Genomic DNA, 23,837 nt, shown 5'->3' with positions numbered 1-23,837 from the left:
CTTATTACATACATCATGGAGATAGCCTTGGCTCGATTCTCGTTTCTCAACTTCTCAATGGTGAAAACTATCACACCTGGAATCGATCGATGATTCTAGCGCTCACGGCCAAGAACAAGGCCGGCTTTATTGATGGATCTATTAAGAAACCAGTTGGAGCTACAGAAACAATTCTTCGTGCATGGACAAGAAGCAACAACTTGGTGATTTCCTGGATTTTGAACTCTATCTCAAAGGATATTGCTGAAAGTGTGATTTACATCAACACAGCCGAGGAAATGTGGCTTGATCTTAAGGATCGATTCTCACAAAGGAATGGTCCTCGCATATTTCAATTGCAAAAGGCGATTTCTGCACACTCTCAAGGTAGCATGTCTGTAAGTGCCTATTACACTAAACTCAAGGGTTTAAGAGATGAATTACATAACTATAGATTCGTTCCAGAATGTTCTTGTGGTTCATCAAAGGCTATTCAAGAACATAATCATCAAGAGTATGTTATGCAATTTCTTGTTGGCCTTAATGATTCTTTTGCACAAGTGAGAGGACAAATTCTGCTTCTTGATCCTCTACCCGCTATCAACAAGGTTTTCTCTCTTGTTTTACAAGAGGAGAGACAACGTGGCATTTCTATTAATCCTCATGTTCATGAAAATGTTGCAATGTTAGCAAGAACTAATCCACAGCCACAGCAGCAGCAATATCAGCCACAGCAGCAGCAGTATCGATTTGGAAAACAGAGTAACCAACAATCTTTTCGAAAGGAAAGACCTGTTTGCACGCACTGTGGATTTTTAGATCATACTATTGACAAGTGCTACAAATTGCATGGTTATCCTCCGGGTTTTAAGTCCAACAAACCTAAGGTGCAATTTTCTTCAGCACATCAAGTTCAAGGGAATCATCTTGATTCTGAATTTCAGAATTCTCAGAACAACCAGAGTATTCAACCTCATCTTCAGGCACCTTCACTGTCATTTACTCAGACACAGTGTGAACAACTCTTGGCATTACTTAAACCTTCCAATCATGACAATCATGCTTCTGCTCTTCAAGTAGGTAGCAATTCTGTCAATCAAGACAACATTTTTTCCACAATGTCAGGTATCCATACTTTTCCTTCTAACAATTTTGATTTTTCACATTCTGTTTTCTCTGTTATTCATTCTCAAATCTTTCAAGTTGCATCTAGTCATTCTCATGATCACAATCCGTGGATTATTGATACCGGTGCAACTGACCATATGGTTGGTTCAATTTCTTTTCTAACAACTATTACTGCTGTTGTATCTACTCAAGTTAAATTGCCTAATGGACAATTTGCTGCAGTAACTCATATTGGAACCGTTCGAATTTCCAATGATTTGATTCTCACAGATGTGTTATGCATTCCATCATTCTCCTTTAATCTACTTTCTGCCAGTAAACTCACTAAATCCCTTTGTTGCTGCCTTATTTTCTTTGCTTCTTTTTGTTTCATACAGAACATGTTCACATGGTCGACGATTGGACTGGGTAAGGAGAAAGATGGACTCTTTTACTTGCAGCATAACTCAGGCAACTCATCCTTCTCTAATTCAGCCTTCTCTGCTGTCTCAATAAAGGCCCCTTCAACTGAGATTTGGCACTACCGTCTTGGCCATCCTTCTCAACCTAGACTAGCTTTGTTGCAATCTTTGATTCCTAATATTTCCTTGCATTCCAATAATATTTGTACTGTTTGTCCTATGGCTAAACAGCGCAAACTTTCATTTCCTGTAAGTCATACTTGTACTGAATCTTCTTTTGATATCATTCACTGTGATATTTGGGGACCATTTTCTGTAAATTCAATAAATGGTTCTCGTTTTTTTCTTACAATTGTTGATGATCATTCTCGATTTACTTGGGTGTATCTCATGCACAATAAGTCTCAAACCAATTCCATTTTACAATCTTTCTTTAGTTATGTTGAGACTCAATTTCAGACTTCCATAAAATGTCTAAGATCCGATAATGGTGCCGAATTCAACATGTCTGCATTTTTTCTTTCGAAAGGGGTACTTCATCAACGAAGTTGTGTAGCTACCCCTCAACAAAATGCAGTAGTTGAACGAAAACACCAGCATCTTCTTAACATTGCTAGAGCTTTACGTTTTCAATCTAATCTCCCTTTATCTTTTTGGGGAGATTGTATTCTTACTGCTACCCATCTTCTCAATCGGTTACCTACCCCACTTCTGTCCAATAAGTCCCCTTATGAAATTCTTTTCAATCGCATACCATCATATACTCATCTTAGGGTCTTTGGATGCTTATGTTTTGCCTCTACTCTAACTCATAATAGATCCAAATTTGATTCTCGGGCTAAATCTTGTGTTTTTCTCGGTTATCCTACTGGTGTCAAAGGCTATAAAGTTTTAGACCTTCACACCCATTCCACTTTCATTTCCAGAGATGTTGTGTTCCATGAGTCCATTTTTCCATTTTCTCATTCTTCTTTTCCTAATTCTGTTTCTCCACAGAATCAGAATTTTGTTCTTCCCCATCCTGTTTCGGATATTACTCCTACACAATATGACTCATCTTCCGCACCCAATTCAGCACCCAGTTCTAGCTCTTCTTTATCATCTGATCCTGTTGAAAGCAGTCTTGTTTCTATTCCTATTCCCTCTCATAATTCCCCTCCTCGAAAATCCTCCAGAATTCGCAAACCTCCTAGTTATCTGCATGATTTTCACTGTCAACTAGCATCTTCTTCTGCTCAACCCTCCTTTGACTATGTGAACAAGGCTGTTTGTAACAATTCAGGTACTTCTTATCCTCTTTCATCCTCTTTATCTTATGATCTTTTATCTTCTTCTCATAAAATGTTTAGTCTTTCTGTTTCTTCTCATCCTGAACCTCAATTTTATCATCAAGCTATTAAGTCTCCTCAATGGAGAGATGCCATGAATTCTGAAATTGCAGCTCTTGAATCCAATAATACTTGGTCTTTGGTTGATTTACCCCCACATAAGAAACCCATTGGTTGTAAATGGGTGTTTAAGATCAAGTATAAATCCGATGGTTCTATAGAACGCCACAAGGCTAGGTTGGTAGCCAAAGGTTATACTCAATGTGAGGGACTTGATTATCATGAGACATTTTCACCCGTTGCCAAATTAACCACTGTTCGATGTCTTCTTGCTATTGCTGCAACTAAAAAGTGGCATCTTCATCAATTGGATGTGAACAACGCCTTTCTTCATGGTGATTTGGATGAAGAAGTATACATGACTCCTCCACCCGGTTATGTCACTAAGGGGGAGAATAAAGTTTGCCGGTTACTCAAGTCTTTATACGGTCTTAAACAGGCTTCTCGCCAATGGTTCTCAAAATTTTCCGCTACATTGCTTGATCTTGGTTTTCATCAGTCGAAAGCTGATTATTCTCTATTCACTAAAGTGTCTGGCTCTACTTTTGTTGCTCTTCTAGTTTATGTAGACGACATTATCCTAGCAAGCAATGACCGTAATGCTATTTCAGACCTTACTTTGCTGCTCAACAACAAATTTCGTTTAAAAGATCTTGGTAATGTGAAGTTTTTCCTTGGTCTTGAGATTGCTCGTAGCTCTAAAGGCATCTCTGTTTCTCAAAGAAAATATGCCTTAGACATTCTTGAAGATTGTGGTTTCTTAGGTGCTAAGCCGGCTAAATTCCCTATGGAATCAAATCTAAAACTGTCCAGAGATGCTGGTTCTCTTGTTGCAGATCCTTCTGTCTATCGTAGGCTAATTGGTCGACTGATTTATCTTACTATTACTAGGCCAGATCTTGCTTTTTCTGTCCAACTCCTAAGTCAGTACATGGACAAGCCTCGACAGCCTCATCTGGATGCAGCATATCATGTTTTAAGATATTTGAAAGCCACTCCTGGTCAAGGGATTTTCTTTCCCTCTAATTCTGATCTTCAGCTCAAGGCATTTTGTGATAGTGATTGGGCTGGCTGTCCAGATTCCCGGCGATCCGTCACGGGTTTTTGTGTTTTTCTTGGTGATTCTCTCATCTCCTGGAAATCCAAGAAACAGCAGACGGTTTCTCGTTCTTCTGCTGAGGCCGAATACCGTGCCATGGCCTCTACAAGCTGCGAACTTACTTGGCTCACTGCCCTGCTTCATGACTTTCATGTTCCTCATTCCCAAGCTTCCCTTTTGTATTGTGACAGCAAAGCTGCTTTGTATATTGCAGCTAATCCGGTTTTTCACGAGCGAACTAAGCACATTGAATTAGATTGTCATCTAGTTCGGGACAAGATTCAGCAAGGCTCTTTGCGCACCATGCACATCAACTCTCAACTCAATCTTGCTGATCTTTTCACAAAAGCTGTTGGTCTTTCTGTTTTTGCTCGATTGTTGCCCAAGATGAATGTTCTAAACATTTTTTGTTCAGCACCTTCATCTTGAGGGGGAGTATTACCAGCTGTATCTTTGCTGAGCTGGTTCCTGCTATTTAGACATGTGCATATTGTATTTAGTTAGTTAGTCTTGCAGTTGTAATCGTATAGATATAGTTTGCTTGCTATGCAAGACATTATCATCTGTATATATATTCTGAACGCTTGTTCTTTCTAATAGATATACAATACACAAAAACAGAGAACTCTCTCTCATACCTTCTTCTCTCAAATCATCTTCTTTGTGAATGTTGAATTCTAATATAATTTGTTGGCGTGGGCAATTTTGTTTGAAATTTTTTGGGTTCTTTCTTTTTCTTGATAGCCAATTCGAATGATTATGGAGATTTTCTTTAGATGGTATTGTTGGAAATCCTACGTTTCCTTGAATCTGTTCTTATTTGTGAATGCCCTGAGTTTGAAAGAAAACCCTCGTTTAAGGTACCATCAAGCCCTAAAAGATATCACAGAGTTGGGCCTAATGGCATTTCCAGCATAAGTATGGGGGTGGTGGGCTTGGTTGCGGTTCAAATCCCTGTGGGTGTGTTGAGTTTATTGTAAAAGGGGAGGGGGGATGATCTCCTCTTGATGTGAGGGCCATTGACAAGATTGCCATCTGCTTGTGGTTCCTTATGGTTCCGGATTTGTTGTATCAATGTGTTTCAATTCGGCGTTTGTACTTCTTTTGATGTTATCGTACAAATCGTCCGTCTAGTTGTCTCTAAACTTGGGTTTATGGTTAGCATCTTTGAACAAATTCAGTCTTCCCCTAATTAATTGGACGATGTGTACTTGTTTCTTTTTATTTTTTAATTTATTTTTCATCTGTAAATATTCTAGTTGATGCTGTATGCCTGTATACTGTTGCAGATGGCGAGATGGGATGAGAATCTGTCCCTTCCTTTACAGAATCCTCCAACCTTGGAGTTTTCTTCTGCTGACCTTGTGTGGTCAAAGGTGGAAGGTTGGCGTGACAAAACTAATAGAGTTGTTCTAATCCCCTTTGCTAGAGTAGAGGATTTTGTACGGGGTGAATCAGCAAATAAAGACTGTCCAACGAGATTTCATGTTGAAGCAAGGCGGAGTTGGCCTCCAGAGATGGCTTACAAGCCAAAAGTTGATGGAATTCTTGAATACATTCTGTAAGTTGAAATTTTTCCCTTTAGCATCCCCTAGTAACTGGGCCTGCATCATGAGTTTAAGTTATCCTGTTGATTTTGTAGGTATTGGTGTTCTTTTGGTCCTGATGACTACAGGAAGGGTGCATTGTATGACCCAGTAGGGCTACTTATGTCCCTTTTCTCAAAAAAAAAAAAAGGGCTACTTATGTCCCAAAGAAGAAAAATGCTGGCCGGCCAAATACTAAGAGGGGGTGCACCCGCCACTTTATCGTGAAACGCTTAATTGCTGAACCATCAGTACCGCTCATCATATATGATGACGATAAGCATGTAGATATATAAGAAGGGGTTGCCATGCCATGGTCCACAGGACAAGAAGGCTGCTGGAACGCTTGCTATGTTTGCCCCATATATCTAAGAGGGCCTCAGTTTGCGTGTCTTATCTCTACTCTATGTTGGGGTTTCTGTGGAGACCATAATGCAAAGACACAATGAATCAGTAGAGAGACAGGGTGGGCCTTGTAACCGTGATGACCTTTTAACGCACCGGTATGTTCGGAGACAGGAGAGGAGCATCCGACGTTCTACATATGAACTGGATGCAGATGATGCAGTCGGCATCAGTATGTGGGTTGAAGGCCACCAGGGTCATGTTTTCTTTTATGAAGATTTCTCTGATTCCGAACCTATCACTTTTGGCATTCAAACAGAGTGGCAGTTGCAACAAATGATTTGATTTGGGAACCGCAGCCTTCTGGCTTCTGATTCAAGGTTTGGAGCAAACAAATTAAAGGTCTGTTTTTATTTATTTAAAGTTCGTGTAAAGTCCTTAGTGTCATGAGAAACTAACTATGCTCTCTCTGCAAATTGATCTAGCATCCCATTCACAGTCTTGTTGTATTCAACTCAGACAACAAGGCTGTTCCTGTAGCTTGGATAATAGCACCAAGGTTTGCTAGTTCAGATGTGCATAGATGGATGAGGGCTCTTTACAACAGAGTTCGCACAAAAGATCCTGTACATGTAGAATTACTCTGATTTAAGGGCTTTCGAAATTAGAGTAATACTATAAGTCTCTCTTGTATCCCTCCAAAAATGAAGTAGCTTTTAAAATCATCATTGTGCTTATGATTGATTACCACTAAATTTTGATCAAATGGTGATTTTAAAAGCCACCTCATTTTTTGGAGGACATAAGAATAACACATGAAGGACTTTTAGAATTACTCCCGAAATTAATGTTGATCCAATTATCAATATCAAAATCTGTGGGGTGTGTGTGTGTATTTATGTACTTGTTTTTGGGGATATGGTCAGTCCTATGATTCTCAGCCAATTGAGTCAGCAATCTTGATTGGTAAAAGATCAACTTGATTGTATAGGGTAAAATTATGAAGTCTTGCTCTAAAATAGTCTGTAGTTTTTGTTTTTTTCTTTGTTGGTAAGTTATTATTGAATTGAGACATTTCTCCTGACTCAGGTGCATGGATTGCAGCGCTAAAATCTCTTCCACTTGCCAGCCAGGAGACATGCGCAGCAATGGAGTTTTACCACAACCAATTAAAGCTCAGGCTGTTGAATGAGAAGGACCCTGGTGTTTATCAACGTGCCTATTGGTTGGTTGATAAGTTGGGTACAAAAGTGCATTCTTACTTCTGGCTTGATTAGTACTCAGGGAAGGATGATTTTTCACGATATTGGAGAGATGAGTGGGTGAGTGGTTTAACATCTTGGCGCAAAGCATTAAAGATTCCAGACTCTGATGTTGTCATAGAAGGTAGATGTGCAAAAGTTGTTGACCAGCTTAATCAAGATAAAGCTTATGTTGTCTGGAACCCTGGTTCGCAGTTTGGTATTTGCAATTGATATGGATTGTGCTAATCAAGATAAAGAGTTGGTAAATGAGAGTAACTTTATGGATGAGGATGCATCATCTCGTAATGACAATTGTAAGTATAGTGATCACATGGGTAAGGTGGTAAGGAATTGTGTCTTGACATGTTAGTGGTGACACGTGAAGATCACATGTGACTCATCATTAATATTTTTTTTAAAACACATAATTAATATTATTAATTAATTAATTTTTGACGTGTTGTTTTGCCACGTCAATAAGTATTGACCTGTCAAAATGCCACGTCAAAAATTATTTACGTGTCAAAATGCGTCAAGTCAAAATAACACGCTACTCTTTCTTGACGTGTCATTTTGACACATTAGTAATCATTGACGTGGCATTTTGAATTGACGTGTGAAAATTTGTCACGTCACTAATGAATTTAATTTCAATATACTTTTTAAAAAAATATTTAGCAAATTGCTAAATTTAATTAGCATGTGCTAATTGATGTGGCACTAATTAGCGTGTCACTAATTAGTGACGTGGTAAAAAGTGAATTATTGTAGATACGTAAAAAAATCTTCTTTTTTAAATTTTGGTGTTGAAGTGAATTTCAACCATTTGAAAGAAATATTGAATGAATGAGCATGTCTGAGATTTAAAATGTATAAAAAAATTCCCTATTGGAGAACGACTCAAGTCATCCACAATAGTAAGAAAGTAACTAGAATTATTATTTGATTTCATAGTAAATAGCCCCATAGATCACAATGGATCATATCAAACAGTGAGTTAATTAGTAAATTGAGCAAGAATCTGTTAATATGGATTGTACTAATCAAGATAAAGAGTTAGAGAATGAAAGTAACTGTCAGGATGATGATGTATCATCTCGTGATGAGAATTGTGAGGATGTAAATGATGCTCCTGACAGTATTAGATGTGATGTGGTTGAAGAAAATGAAATAATTGATATGGTTGCCAGCGGAAATGGAATTTGTGGTGAGAATGCTGGAGAAGAAATTATCCTTGTGCTGAGGGATGGATGTTGAACCATCATCCATCTGTATTTCCCCACCTGGGTTTTATTCTATAGAGAGCTCCATTCTAAAGACCATTTTTCACATTTAATGTTCGATTCTATACTAATAAGGGTGATTCACAAAAATTAGAAAAAAAAAAAAAGAAAGAAAAAGAAAAAAGAAAAAAAAGGATAATTCACAATGGTCAACAGACGGCCAGATTTTGATATGAACCATGTATCTTTTTTTGTTGATGGGATGAATCACGCGTGTGTGTGTGTGTATATATATATATATATGTATATGTATCTCTCCCAAACACGTGTGATGTATACATATTTGATGTAATTGTAGGCCGAGCTTGGAATTTGTCTTAAGAAGGACGGAACTAAAATAATAAAATATAATGATAAGATAAATTATTATTATTTTTGTCTCTTTATATATTACATTTTTATTATAATATTTAAAAGTATGGTAAATACAATTTAAAAAGTAAATTATAACAAAATATGTGTATCACAAAAAACATATAATATATATCAAATTGATCAATATATATATATATATATGAAGTAGTTATGTAGGCACTAATACAAAAATAAAGAAAAATACAAAATACAAAAGTATCTAAAATTGCATCCTACGCGCTATTAGAGAAACAAAATCATTGGGTATTAAATCTGAATAAATGGAAGGTCTCAAAAATTTCTTTTTCAATGTAGACAACTAAATTATTTGCAAAAAACTCATCATTCATTTTGCTACGGTAGCAGTTGTAGACACTAGCTAAAACAATAAAAACAAAACGAATCAATCTATTAATAATTTTTTTTTTCCGTACCCCTACTTTGATGCCTAAGTCAGATAGACAATTTTTGGGAGTATCTTTACTCAAAGATTAGAGTAAGTGTGTCCAATATACCTGGCGTAGCAATCTTATTTATAGGCTCACAGTTAAAAAATTACTGGAGTGCTGAAGCACAATTGGATTAGGAGTCTAAATCTTTGATCGCATAGGCTTTAGAATTATCTTCATAGAATCCAAGTCGGATAAGACACTACCTCTACAGCTGATTCCATGCTAATTGGTACCTTATCCCATATTTGATGGGATAGAAGTCTATCCTGAGGTATTCGGGATAGGAATCTTTTTGGAGATAACGAAGGCCAGGTCCTGTATTTGGGTTTGATCTGGCCGGGACGACCCGTCGGGCTCAGCCCCGATACGACCTTATCCCATATTTGATGGGATAGAAGTCTATCCTGAGGTATTCGGGATAGGAATCTTTTTGGAGATAACGAAGGCCAGGTCCTGTATTTGGGTTTGATCTGGCCGGGACGACCCGTCGGGCTCAGCCCCGATACGACCTTAGGCCCACGTGGCTTCGGAACTGATTATTTCCCCAACACCAGTATAACCATTGGTCTCTTATTTAAGCTCAAGTCCTGCTGCATCCCTTGTTAGGTTTTTTAATTTTTTCATTTTGTAGCAAATTGGTCTTTGTACTAGTGGTGAATAAAAAATAAATAAATAAAAATAGATCAGGTCGTGTCAACTTGGCACGACCTGTTAGCTAAACGGGTCAATAGTGTCATGTCAAGTTTGACACAAACCCAACACACCAACTTGTTTTGCTAGTCCTGGCTGTGGGTCAGTTCAAGGCATTTTTTGAATTTTTACTTCTTTTTTTTTTTTTTTCCTGAAAAAAAAAAATGGTCATTTTAACAAAAAATTGGTGAAATTGAAAGGGAATGAAATATGGAATATTCAAATTGTAAATTTATAAACATCAAAGTTAAGATTGCAAAACCGCTTATATATACTCTTGGGGGGGGGGGATTGTAAGTAAAGTTTTCCCTTTTTATTTTTTTGAATTTTGTCATGGACTCATGAATGGAGCAATTTGATAATAATTTTGGTTGGGACATATGTAGCCCGAGTTCACTACTTTATTTAGTCTTTTATTTTTCTGTAGTGGTGATTAGGCCAGGGTAGTGTGTTTATTCAGTTTATCTGAGCAAAAAACTATCTTGAGATCAACCATCTAGCTAGCATGCTGCAAGAAGGTTCTCTTGCCAAAGACCAAGAAAGAAAGAAAAAAAGAAAAGAAAGAGGACTTTCAACCTAGTTAGAATTGGAGGAAGCTTGTATACTTCAAATTTCTATAATTTTAACCAAATAAATAACTCAAGCTCAATCAGAGATTACAAAGCGAGCTTTTCTCTCTCTCTTTCTAGCTGTGCTGTTACCTTTTTTCTAAACCGCTTTTTCTTTTTCTTTTTTGTCATATTTAACACGCTTCTTAATATGTTGGGGAAGTTAATTTCCTGATAGCTTCTTTATTCAATATTACAAGAAAGTCTTTAAAAAAAAAATCATGGAGACATGAGCTCTAATCACTCGTGGAGAAATGCTTAGTGTACTAGTGTTATTGCAGTCCCAACAACCTTTGTTTTGTTTGCGCATTTAATAAATGAGACGAACTTGACCATTTTATTGATCTTTAACATGAGCCAAAACCGTTTCTTTCGTAGGACCATTAATTCTAGGGCTAACAATTTAGACATAACCCGACAACCCGATACGAGCCGACATGAAATTAGTGGATTTTGGTCTACTTTAAACGGGTTTGGGTCATAAACGGGTCAACCCGTTTAACTCAGTTTAGCGGGTTGGGTGGCGGGTCACCCCCACAAGACATGATTAACTTATTCTTTCTCTTTTTTTCCCAGTTGAATTAGATTCATGTTGCCGCCGCCCTTCTCTTCTTCTTCCATTTTCTTCTTCTTCAGCTCCGCACCGCCACCCCTAAGGTGCCAATAAAGTATTATGGCAATCAAGATACCTATTTCTCATGCAATAAGAAAAATTAAGTGCATATAAAGAAAGATTGCATAAAGTATGAGAAATGACTTAAAATAAAGATAATCTCAAATATCTAGTGTATCGTGAATCTCTTTTAGTGACTCATTCAAATATGCTATGGATTGATTATGGTTTAACAATCTACATTGTCAACGCAAATGCAGAACAAATGTTTTTATAATTGGAGGTTGTTGGGATTTATAGGTTAATTTAAAATTCAGTTATAATTTTGACCTCAAAAATGTTTTATATTCCATAATCTTTTCGAAATTTATTTTCTAGTTTAGTTAGTTAAAATTTTCAATCTTAAACTTGAAATTTTTTCTTATTTTTGGGTGAAATATTGGTTGAGAGTCTATTTAAAGTCTATTTGAAGTTGACCTATATCCTAAATTTTGAAACAAAATTATTTCTACATAATAATGTTGACATAAAGTGGAGTTTTTGTGAATTTAAAAATACTCTTGTTATGGCATTGGAGATTGAAATATATCTCCATAGAGAAAATAAAAGTCGGTAAATAATAATCTACTGACTTTGGTACTTGTGTGGACTGCATAAGGGAAAGCATACCAACAAGACCACAAAAGGTGCCAAAGAAAGCCTTTTGAGATTCTTGAAATCATGTACATTGAAAGGTGCTGACCTTTTCATACTCATTGCCTAAATGGTCAGAGATATTTTTATCTCTTTTAGTGATGACTATATAAGGTTTATGTATCTCTATCTTCTAAATGATAAGTCTGAGGTATTAGTGCTTTCAATACCTACAAGGAAGAAGAAGATAAACAACATGAATATCATAAGATTTGATATAGGCAATGAGTATTATGTAGGTACACAAAAAAGGGAAATGATTAGTAATATTAATTTGCTATTACTCTTATAGAGTAAAGCCTTGAAGACTGTTGTGTATATGTTAAACAGGATTGCATTTAAGGTTGTCCTTAATATACCTTTTATGAAATAGATGGAAGTCAAGTTTAAATTATTTACACATATGGGGTTGCCTTGCTAAAGATGGGATTTACAATCATTGCCTAAGGAAATTGGATTCAATGACAACTAGCGGATCTTTTATAGTCTATCCAGTAAACTCTAAGAGGTTTTTATGTTTTATTATCCTTCATATAATCCTAGAATTGTTGATTGTAAAATTTCTAGAGGATGTTGAACCTAGTGGGAGTGTTTATCCTCAAAAGATTTTACTTAGAAGAAACACGAGAGTTGACTGAAGATCCTTCATATTAAGGATGTTTGATTGTACTTATGGAAAATCAAATTAATTACCCTGAGCTACAATCAATTTTAGAATTGTCAACTCATGAAGAATAAGTTTAGTTTGAATCTACTTAGATTTTGCAAAATACAAAGGAAGTATAATTAAGAAAATCCTATAGAATAAGGAGATCAACAATCTCTAGTGATTATGTTGTATACCTCAAGAGTTTGATTTTGACATCAAACGTAAAGATGATCCAAAATTGCTTTCACAAGCCATGAGCGGAGATAATTCCACATTGTGATACAGTAGCTCATTTTGATTTAGAGCTACATCAAATGGATGTGAAAACAACTTTCCTGAATGTGGATCTTAAAGATGAGGTTTACATGACATAACCTAAAGGTTTTATAAATAACAGTCAAAATGCTTGCGAATTAAAGAATTTTATTTATGGGTTGTGACAAATCTCTCATTGGTGGTATACTTTTTACAAGGTTATTGCTTCATTGTTTATTGAAAACCTTGTTAATTAGTATATATACCTTAAGGTCAATGGGAGTAAAGTAATCTTTTTAGACACATATGTAGATATTATTTTTGCAAGTAGAGATTTAGGTTTGCTACATGAAGTTCCTTTCACAAAACTTTGAAATTAAGGATTTTGTGAAACCTCTTATGTTTTTTAACATAGAGATTCATAGAGACATAAAGAACATTAACATTGTCTTGAAAGGCCTACATTAAAAAAAAAAAAAAAAAGTTTGGAAAGATTTAGAATGAAGGATTTTGCACTTTCAATAGCAATTCAGAGGGACCAATTCAATACAGATTAAAATCCCAAAATGTATTGGAACAAGGGCCGATGAAAAGTATTTTGTAAACATCTGCATTATGCAACCACATGCATGTGCTTGCATTAGACTTAACCATTAGATTGATAGTAAGAATGCTAGGTCAATAAAGTGCTGCAAATAAAGTCTTGCTGTATACGCAAGGAACCAAGAAGTACAACTTAACCTAAAGATACTATTTCCATTTGGAGGTAGTTAGTTGTTCAGATTTGAGTTTTGTTGATTGTGTAGGTACTAGAAAGTCTAATTTTGGGTATATATTTTCTTATTGAGGGATATATCCTAGAGATGCAGTAAGCAGACTATAATTGTTACATTTACCAAGAAAGCTAAAATTCTTGTATGCTATGAATTTAGTACACAGGCATGATGGATTAGACATTTGTTAAAAGTCTCAATATTGTCGATTTTACAGTTAGACCATAAAGATACTTTGTGGTAATTAAACTATAACTTTCTTTTATAAGAATAAAGAGTAGAAGCAGAAGTAAATCGACATCAAGTATCTCAGTACGAGAGATAATATTAAGAGACATAAATGGTCTATTGAGCATATAAGTACTGAATTAATGATTGCGGATCCCATGACTAAAAGTTTACTAGTAGAGAAAGTGTAAAGTCATGCGGAGTATATGAGACTCATTAATTCATTTTTGCTTGGTTTGTCTCTTTTTGGTCTATAGACATGAAGTTATTATAATAATGATTTTGTGCACATTTTATTATTTTATCCACCCGAATGACTTAGAGGAAGTTCATTTATAAAGCTTGATTATCCTTAAAGTACTCATGTAAGGAATGTTTTACATTGTGATACATGGAAGGGACGACCTACTCTATAAATGGTTTTACCGTCATTATTCATGTGAAACATTTCTTATCTGAGTTGGAGGATTCCATAAGAGATTGACCAAACTAAAGAACCTTATACCATAAAGTCATATGTCATAAAGGCCAAGTGGGAGAATGTAAGATATTATCTCCTTATGTGGCCTTTATATCATATATTACGGTGTTTATTATATTTTAATAAATAAATATAATATACGGTATTACAATTATGATAATTTATATTAATTTAGATTACCGTAATGAAATTGTTTAATTGATTTTAAAATCAATTAATGTCCTTGATGGAATGAACAATACGGTGTTTACCATATTTGAGGGTCCCTGACCTAGCCTATAAATAAGGGGCCCGTGTACATTATTAGTATGGTAATACAGTAAGGCATAGGTTAGAAGATCCCTTAAATAATATTTTTTGTTCTTCAGATCTTCGTGGAAACACTTGAGCAAAGATGGTTAGAGGTAAGTCTAGATCCTTATCTTTTATTTTTCACTGCGCATGTTAGTTGAGCATAATATGTTTGTATGTTCTAACACACTCAACCTAAAAGTTTAAGCATATAGGTTTGGGATCAACTATGCTATATTAATCTCTTACACTTATAACATCTTTTCAATGTGGGAGTCAAATATTTCTACACCTACACATGTATACTCAAAAAATAGTTCCTGGCTACTGATTGTTTTTTTTTTTTTTTTCCTTTAATTTGAGCATAGGCTATTGGTGGTTGCTTTCTAAACCAAGAGGCTGCTGCAAAGATTAGAATAATCTGTGTACCCTAAGCTAAGATTGTTTTGCTCCTACTTAATGTTAGAAATTTCATTTTTATTCTATGAGTATCTCACTATATATATACTTACGTGTCAGTCTCAATAACTGTTAAATAAAAATATGAATTCCAACATTAGTCTTTCCTAAGCTACAAGATACTTGATTTTGCTTTCTGGAACAAGATAGTAATGCTACAAGAAACGTAGCTAAACAAAGCTTTATTCCTAAGCTACAAGATACTTGGTTTAATTTGCTTTCTGGAACAAGTTTAATTAATGCTAAAAGAAACGTAGCTAAACAATGCTTTATTCCTAAGCTACAAGATACTAATTGGTTTTGCTTTTTGGAACAAGATATATTAATTAATGCTACAAGAAACGTACATAGCTAAACAAAGCTTTATACGGCATACCTTTTTTTTTTGTTCGTCTCTTTTACTTTTCTTTCTTTCTCGTTCTGCAAAAGCACCAAGTGTTATGCATGTACTTCTTCTTACCTCCAAACCAAGTCATCCTCAATAGAGGAATGAAATCACCTTTTAGCAAGATGAATTTGTTTTACCAAATAGCCAAGGTAAAATTACTAGTTTTTTTTTTTTTTTTTAATATTTATTTTTATTCAACGCGGGGAAAATTAGAGATAAAATTAGTAGTTCGTTTTTGAAATTAAGATGAAGATGCTTCAAATTAAGAGATAAAATTTTTTACAACGAATATGATGAAATGCTTTCGTAAAATTATTTTTCATGCCCAAATTAATATATAGAAAGTGAGTCTTACATACCTACGTAGCCCAACGTAGGTACATGTGTTGATGATCGTATTAAGGCCAGGGAAGGGTTATGATTAATCGATCCAATACTAAATATTTCAAGGAAAGAGATTATGGAGGCTAGCTTGTGAGATTGATGTAAAAAATGGAGTGGTTTTCATACATTTTAGCCTAAATTTAAAGATCGACCAACTAAACAAAAAGAAAAAGCCTCCATAAACTTTAATGGTCTATATGAAACTAGAACAATTAAAAATTTAAATCTCCATAAACTTCGTTCATGTCAATTTTCAAGAAGGCAATATGGTAGACCTGATTTTCTTATTGAAAAAGATGATACTATCTGTTTTTGTGTTTTTTCACCCTGAAGAAACAGAAATGGATAAAGAGTGAAGATCAGAGCATAAGATTATTTGCTAATTTACTATATATATATATATATATAATGTATATTTATAAATTATTCATAAACTCTGATTTTTACCGTTGGGATATTAAGTTCTAGCTTTGAAATCTTTTATGATTTTGTGAGAATGACGATATTCAAAGAATAACATGTTATGTGCTTGTTATTTTTGAGAGAGAGAGAGAGTGTGTGTTTGTAAATTGTGAGAATGACAATATTAAATTCTAGATTGAAAATGTTTTTGATTTTTGAGAATGACAATATTGAACGCATAACGTGTTCTGTATTGTTATTTTTAAGAAATGGTTTGTGAATTGTGAGAATAACGATATTGGAAGTATAACGTGTTCTGTGCTTGTTATTTTTTAGAGAGAGTTTGTCAATTGTCAAAATGACGATACTGAAAGCATAATGTATTTTGTGCTTGTTATTTTTGAGAGAGAGAGAGAGAAAGGGTTTGTGAATTGTGAGAATGATGATATTGAAAACATATTATGTTATGTGCTTGTTATTTTTGAGAGAGAGAGAGAGAGAGAGTTTGTGAATTGTGAGAATAACAATATTAAATTCTAACTTTGATTTTTTTTTTTTTTTTGATTTTATGAGAATGACGATATTGAAAGCATAATGTGTTATAAGCTTGTTATTTTTTAGAAAGAGTTTATGAATTGTGAGAATAATGATATTAAATTTTGGCTTTGAAATGCTTTTTATTTTGTGAGAATGACGATACTGGAAGCATAAAGTGTTTTGTGCTTATTATTTTTTAAAGAGATTTTGTGAATTGTGAGAGTGACGATATTAAATTCTAGGTTCGAAATGCCTTTGATTTTTTGAGAATGATGATATTGGAAGCATAACATATTAGGTGCTTGTTATTTTTGAGAGAGATGTAAAGTTTATGAACTATGAGAATGACGATATTGAAAGCATAATGCGTTATGTGCTTGTTATTTTTTAGAGAGAGAGAGAGAGAGAGAGAGAGAGTTTGTGAATTGTGAGAATGACCATATTAAATTCTAACTTGAAAATATTTTAGATTTTGTGAGAATGACAATATTGATAGTATAACGTGTTCTGTGGTTGTTATTTTTTAGAGAGAGAAATAGTTTGTGAATTGTGAGAATGATGATATTAAATTGTAGTTTTGAAATGTTATTGATTTTGTGAGAAATACGATACTGAAAGCATAATGTGTTATGTGGTTATTATTTTTGAGAGAAAGAAAGAGTTTGTGAATTGCGAGAAGGACGATATTAAATTGTAGCTTTGAAATGTTTTTGATTTTGTGATAATGACGATATTGAAAGAATAATGTGTTTTGTGCTTGTTATTTTTTAGAGAGAGAGATTGTAAATTGTGAGAATGGCGATATTAAATTCAAACTTTGAAATGTTTTTTATTTTGTGAGAATTACGATATTGAAAGTATAACATGTTCTGCGCTTGTTATATTTTAGAAAGAGTTTGTGAATTGTAAGAATGACGATATTGGAAGCATAACGTATTCTATGCTTGTTATTTTTGAGAGAGAGAGAGAGAGAGAGAGAGAGAGAGAGAGAGAGAGTTTGTGAATTGTGAGAATGACCCTATTAAATTCTAGCTTGGAAATGTTTTGGATTTTGTGAGAATTAGGATATTTGAAGCATAACGTGTTCTATGCTTGTTATTTTTTAGAGAGAGAGAGTTTGTGAATTGTGAGAATAACGATATTAAATTCTAGATTTGAAATGTTTTTGATTTTGTGAGAATGACGTTTTTGAAAGCATAACGTGTTTTGCGCTTATTAGTTTTTAGAAAGAGTTTGTGAATTGTGAGAATGACGCTATAAATTCTAGCTTTGAAATGTTTTTTATTTTGTGAGAATGACGATATTAGAAGCATAACGTGTTCTATGCTTGTTATTTTTCAAAGAAAGATTGTGAATGCAAGAATGAAGATATTAAATTCTACCTTTAAAATATTTTTACTTTTGTGAGAATGACAACATTGAAAGCATAAAGTGTTATGTACTAGTTATTTTTAAGAGAGAATACTATAAATAGGAGCTAACAGGGAAAGTGAGGGACATTGCAGAATTATAGTGAGAAAGTGAGAGATTTTATATCAGCTTGGCGTTTAAGAGGAGCTCCAAGATAGAGTATAAGCATTCTTTAAAGCAAAATTCTCAGGTTCTTTCCTCCATCGTTTCACTTATTTGTTTCTGTTATTATTATTATTATTTTTTTGAAAAACACTTTATTTTGTTATTGCATGATCATAATGTTTACTAAATTGTTTTTAGGTACAAATACAAGTATTAACTTAATTTAGACTTTGATGTAGGTGTCAATTTAGTACGACAGTACTTTCACTTTGAACGATTTTTTTTTTTAAAAAAAATAAAATTAAAAAATTAAAAGCATTATTTGAACGATTTAGTCCATACATACTGCACTGATGACAAATCAAAGTGAGTTAATTTTTTGTTAATTAAATCTAATCAATGTTTTATTGAGTATCCGGCCATCATAATTTATTTTAAATAAGCAATGCAACAATATATGGTCCATGGATACCAAAGTGTTACTTTAGACGAAATGGATAGAAAACTAGAAGCAAAAATAAAACAAGCAACGAGTGGCAAAATAATATCTTGAAAAAAATTGAAACTATAATGGGAATGGGATGACTTAGGGTATGTTTGGATTTGCGATTTTTAAAAACATATCTAAGCGTTTAGTAAAATTGTAGTTTGACTTTTAAAATCACAGTTTAGCTTTTAAAACTGTGCATTTTTTAAAACACTCAATTGTCTGCAATTTGAAAACGCAAAATTTTCTATGTTTCCAAATTACAAATTTTAAAAACACACTTTTAAACTATATTTTCTTCGATTTAGTTTTAAATCGCATTTTAGTCTTCAAAATCACATAATTGCCAACACTCTTTTACATGTACCACTGGAAGTTGAAACTTAATTATGACAGTGGCATGATCAACTGAGTAAGTAATTAAGGAGAGAAGGGTTGTAAGCCACACTATATAGGCAGATAATACCCTTATTCTACATTCGCACTTTGCGGAAGATAGATTTTAGTTACTACTAGCTCTTCCAAGGCATGTAAAATCCGTCCATAAGCACACACGGGCAGTTTTTTTTTTTAAAAAAAAAACAAAAATAAAAAAACAAAAACAAAAAACTGTGAACTGAACTTTTATGGCCCTGTTGTTGTTGTTGTTTTTTTTTTTTTTTTTTTTTTTTTTTTTTTTTTTTTTTTTTTTTTTCAGATGGGCTTAATCCCATTTTAAGATGAGATTTTTTAGATTATCTTCATCCAATTTTTATATCACCATTTCCCTAGATGAAACAGCTTCATTTTATAAGAAATAAATTTATATCAGCCTCCCCCTACCCATATTCCACCATCTACTCAGATATGTACAGATTATGAATAGGCATTCATTAGCCCGGAATTAGCTATATTGCCAATGATTGTTGCTTATTTGTCACCAGGAAAAGAAACTTGAGGAATCGAAAAGATCATGGCCTACCCCCAACTGGTGACGAAATTATGATTAACATCTTTCTACGAGACCGAACCCTAACTGACATTTCATCGGAACTGCCCAATGTGGATTGGCCAGAATGTTGTATCTACAGGGTTCCCAAGCTACTGCGCAAGGTAAATGAAGAAGCCTACACCCCTAAGCTAATCTCAATAGGCCCATTTCATCATGACCGAAGAGAATTGAGAGACATGGAAATGCACAAACTGAGATATTTTAAGAAGTTCTTGGATCGAACTGGGAAGAGTGAGGAGGATCTTCGAAAGATCATTGAAGACGACGAAAAAAAAATTCGTCTTTGCTATTCGGAAGATTGTAGACTTAATAATAGACATTTTGTAAAAATGGTTCTCTTGGATGCCATCTTTATAATTGAGCTCTTCTTAAAGGTAAAAAAAAGAAGAGAAGATGAAGAAAAGGAGGAAGAAGAAGATGAAGAAAAGGAAGAAGAAGAAGATTATATTCTACGTAAAAAATGGTTGGCAAATGGTATATATTATGACTTGCTATTACTTGAGAATCAGCTTCCTTTTTTTGTTCTTGAGAAATTATATAAGTTCGCCGGCTTCAGTGACTCTTCCAGTAGTTGCAACCATCACGAAGAAGGCAAGCCAGTTGAGGAACACAAAAAGGACCTGGGGAAAGAGGATGCTCCCATTGTCAAGCTTTTCCGCAATTACTTGACTTACTATGATGAAAAGCGACGAAAGTCCATCGGTGAGGAGGTAATTGAAGAATCCACCGGAAAGGGAAAAACCGAAACACCCATCTGTGAGGAAGTAAAGCATTTCACAGATGTGCTGAGATATTTGTTCTGTCCACCATACATGGAAGGGATGTGGATCAGGAGTACTAAAATGAAAAGGCAGAGAAGAAAACTAGGATGTCAGGTGTCAATGCAAGCAAAAAAAAAAAAAAAAAAAAAAAGGAACTCTGGTACTCAAATTTGTGTCACAAAGCTTAACGACGCAGGATTGAAATTCAAAGTTGACGATGATACATGCTTACTTAACATAACACTCCTAGGGTGCTTGGAACGCTGTGATCCGTGCTTCAATTTCTTTGACCGCTATTGCCTTCCATGCTTGAGCTGCTTGATGTGCTTTCTGTTCACATGCTTTCCGTTCACATGCTTCCTTGGGTGCTTTGGATACCCTATGCATGTCTTGGGAGTCCCGCAACTTGTGATAGACCACGGTACTGAAGCTATCTTCCGAAACCTCATGGCCCTGGAGCAGTGTCATTATCCATCTAAAACATACATCTGCAGTTATGTTTTGTTATTGGACGGTTTTATTGACACTAAAAAAGATGTGGATTTGCTTGTTGATAAGAAGGTCATTGTTAATCACCTTGGTAGCAACGCTGAAGTGGCTACTCTAATTAACAAACTCGGAGATCAGATTGTGGCAACTACACCCTCTTATTTCGATGATATCGCTCAACAGCTTAATGAGCACTATGAGTTCCCTTTGAACCATTTGTTGGCAACCTTGAAAAGAGAGTATTTCCCCAATATTTTTAGAGGCACAGCAACTATTGTTGGACTTATTGTCCTGGGTTTCACTCTCTGGAATTTCCTTAGGCCTTATGTCATGTAGATTTGAAGTATATATATATGTATGGTTTAGTGTTTGTTGGAGTGCTTTGCTTTTAGTTGCAATAATGGATGCATATATGGCATCTGAACTTGTAATCCTATATAGCTTGTGATATCCTCCCCGTCTTATATTATAATATATGGCTTGTAATGTAAGTGGTTTATGATATTTCAGCAATAAAAATTGTGGGAAGTTTGTGTGTTTGAGCATCCGTTGAGTGTGTATATTTCAGTCAATAGAGTTCTATATATATGCTCTGTACATAATAGTTTGTTTTCAAATTAATCATTATTTTGTGGTCATAAAGTGATATCAACATATTTGTTTAATTGAATTATATATGTAGATGGTTGTGATCTAGTGCATCATTTTGTCCATTTTTGAAGGATCAAGCAAAAGAAATTATAACAAAGTAACCAGTGGGCTTGAAGATTCGAGGTAAGTTTGGCAATTTTTGTGCTTGAAAGATGGTTCTTATAAATGTTCGTCTTATTTTATTTTCTCCAGGGAGCAATATATTCTTGAACCATATATATGAGATATATGTTAGGTAGCTAAACATTTCAGGATCGTCAGACAATAACATGCTTGGCTTGAAAAAGAAGTCTAAGCCAAAGCATATAGTCGTCGACTGCTATCGTTGGGATAAGTGAATAGAAGAAAAAAATCGTACAGTGGCCGGATGGATTATTTATTTATTTATTTAATTAATTAATGCTACAATTATGCAAGCAAGGCTCACGAGAGAGAGAGAGAGAGAGAGAGTACCTTGATGGTTTTGTTGAAGGTCCTTAGGTTTCTCTTCTTCAAATATCTTACAATCCTAATTTCCTTCAAATATCTTCAAATATCTATTTAAAAAGAATTTATATTCTATTAAGATTTTATTCAACTTTTTTGATATTGAACTTTGATATTGGATTCTTCAATGGCTGGGAATTCCCTAAAACAACGTACATATTTAAACACAAATAATTAATGCTGATCATAGCATACTAATTAACTATATGATTTTAATTACATGAAAATCATATTTATCGACTACTTCGATCTACTTGTCTTATCACAAGCAATTAATAATTATCAGCTTGTTGCATATATATATATATATATATATATATATATATATATATATATATATCCCTGGTTCCAAGGAAAACCTGTGGCTTTAATTTGCCTTTTATGGAATCTGCATGATTTCTGTCTAAAAGATAAACAATTGGTGGTGTTGCACAGGAGTGTTTTTAGAATTACTTTGCTTAATTTCCTGAAAGGAAAATTTTCAATAAAACCAAATACGTCGGCAAACATATATATCCAAAAAGGGGATCGAGGGGGGTAACGATAATATAGATGGTCCAAATTAAGGAGGATTGTTTTCGATTTCGACAGATTAATTCTAATTCCGTCTATGGACCTTGGGGCTTATTAATACCAAATTACAAAAGGATAGAAATTTCCTATAAACCTACAACCCACATGTAAGAGTGACATGTGTTCTTTAAGCATGTGAGAATCACATGCTATTAAAAAACATGTGATTCTCACATGCTTAAAAAACATATGTTACTCTTACATGTAGATCGTAGAAAATCTCCTATAAACCGATTTGTATGAAATTTCTATCCATAACAAAATGAGCAGTGCACCATAGAAGAGATTTAAAGTTAAATTGGCTAAACGACAACCAGAAGATTAGAAATGAGAATAGCAAATCCCAGCCAACATGCATGTCCCAAGCAACTGGCCGGCTTAGTGCCTAATCATATATAGCATGCTCTGCATTTTCATCACTGTCTTAATTCCATATCCCTCTCAAACCCCTCTGCTTACATCATGCTTTGCTCCAACTTCTATGCTGTGAAACAAAACAACAGCTAGCATATATGCTGTTAAAAAACGGATAGTCAGGATTAAATGGAACAGATTTTAAGAGATCAATCAGATGACGTCGTCTCTTAAAGGAACTAATGGATGCATTGGATAGTCCGAACAGCATCACTAGCTACTCGTACAATCCCTCCATCGTCTTGAAGGCTATCTTCCATTCATCTCCCAGTCGGATTTGAATTTGGTGATAGCCAATCAAGTTTAGAAAAGACCTTTGCCCCTGCCAACATGTTCAGCATGTCGTTCAGCCGTGGAATGGGAAATCGATACTTTACTATGATCATGTTGATGGCACAACTGTCAACACACATTCTCCAACTTCCATCCTTGTTTGGTATGAATAATACACGTACTGCGCATGGACTCATGCTCTCCTTAAGTAAACCTTTGCAGATAAGTTTTTCTTCTCGCATCTTGTAGGATTTTATGCTCTTCAGGACTCATACGATAATGTGGCAGATTGGGAAGGCTTGTGCCCAACACCAAATCGATGTAGTGCTGAATATCCCGCATGAAGGGCAACCCAGTCGGTAATTTGGCTGGTATATGTTGTCCCGACCCTTATACGTGGCGTCCACATCGTATTGCAATTACACGTCTTCTCAATTAATGAATACAACAAAAAATCTCAATTAACATGATCATAGGCCTTTTTTAG

At 34.6% G+C, this 23,837-nt stretch overlaps 2 protein-coding genes and 1 long non-coding RNA gene across 3 annotated transcripts; 2 read left to right on the top strand and 1 right to left on the bottom strand.

The window, feature by feature from the left end:
* The first annotated feature begins 5,111 nt into the window (after window positions 1-5,111).
* LOC133879436 (uncharacterized) lies at window positions 5,112-7,513 on the top strand. Its single transcript, XM_062318010.1, has 4 exons — window positions 5,112-5,152; window positions 5,285-5,556; window positions 5,638-6,328; window positions 7,016-7,513. Exons 1-3 carry the CDS (start codon window positions 5,150-5,152, stop codon window positions 5,807-5,809), a joined length of 447 nt encoding a protein of 148 aa, XP_062173994.1. The 5' UTR covers window positions 5,112-5,149; the 3' UTR covers window positions 5,810-6,328; window positions 7,016-7,513.
* Window positions 7,514-10,875: 3,362 nt separating this feature from the next.
* LOC133879437 (uncharacterized) lies at window positions 10,876-22,124 on the bottom strand. The gene is made up of 3 exons (XR_009902080.1): window positions 22,058-22,124; window positions 15,376-15,419; window positions 10,876-11,246 (listed from the first exon to the last, which is right to left on the bottom strand). It is a non-coding gene; the product is annotated as an uncharacterized LOC133879437 (long non-coding RNA).
* Window positions 18,224-21,467, top strand: LOC133879435 (UPF0481 protein At3g47200-like). The gene is made up of 2 exons (XM_062318009.1): window positions 18,224-18,310; window positions 19,636-21,467. The coding sequence occupies exon 2, from the start codon at window positions 19,694-19,696 to the stop codon at window positions 21,287-21,289; it is 1,596 nt and encodes a 531-aa protein (XP_062173993.1). The 5' UTR covers window positions 18,224-18,310; window positions 19,636-19,693; the 3' UTR covers window positions 21,290-21,467.
* Window positions 22,125-23,837: the final 1,713 nt, after the last annotated feature.

This window comes from Alnus glutinosa, chromosome 10 (assembly GCF_958979055.1).
Source record: "Alnus glutinosa chromosome 10, dhAlnGlut1.1, whole genome shotgun sequence".
Taxonomy (NCBI): domain Eukaryota; kingdom Viridiplantae; phylum Streptophyta; class Magnoliopsida; order Fagales; family Betulaceae; genus Alnus; species Alnus glutinosa.
Note: the sequence above shows the minus strand (reverse complement) of the source record. Positions and strands in the feature narration are given on the sequence as shown.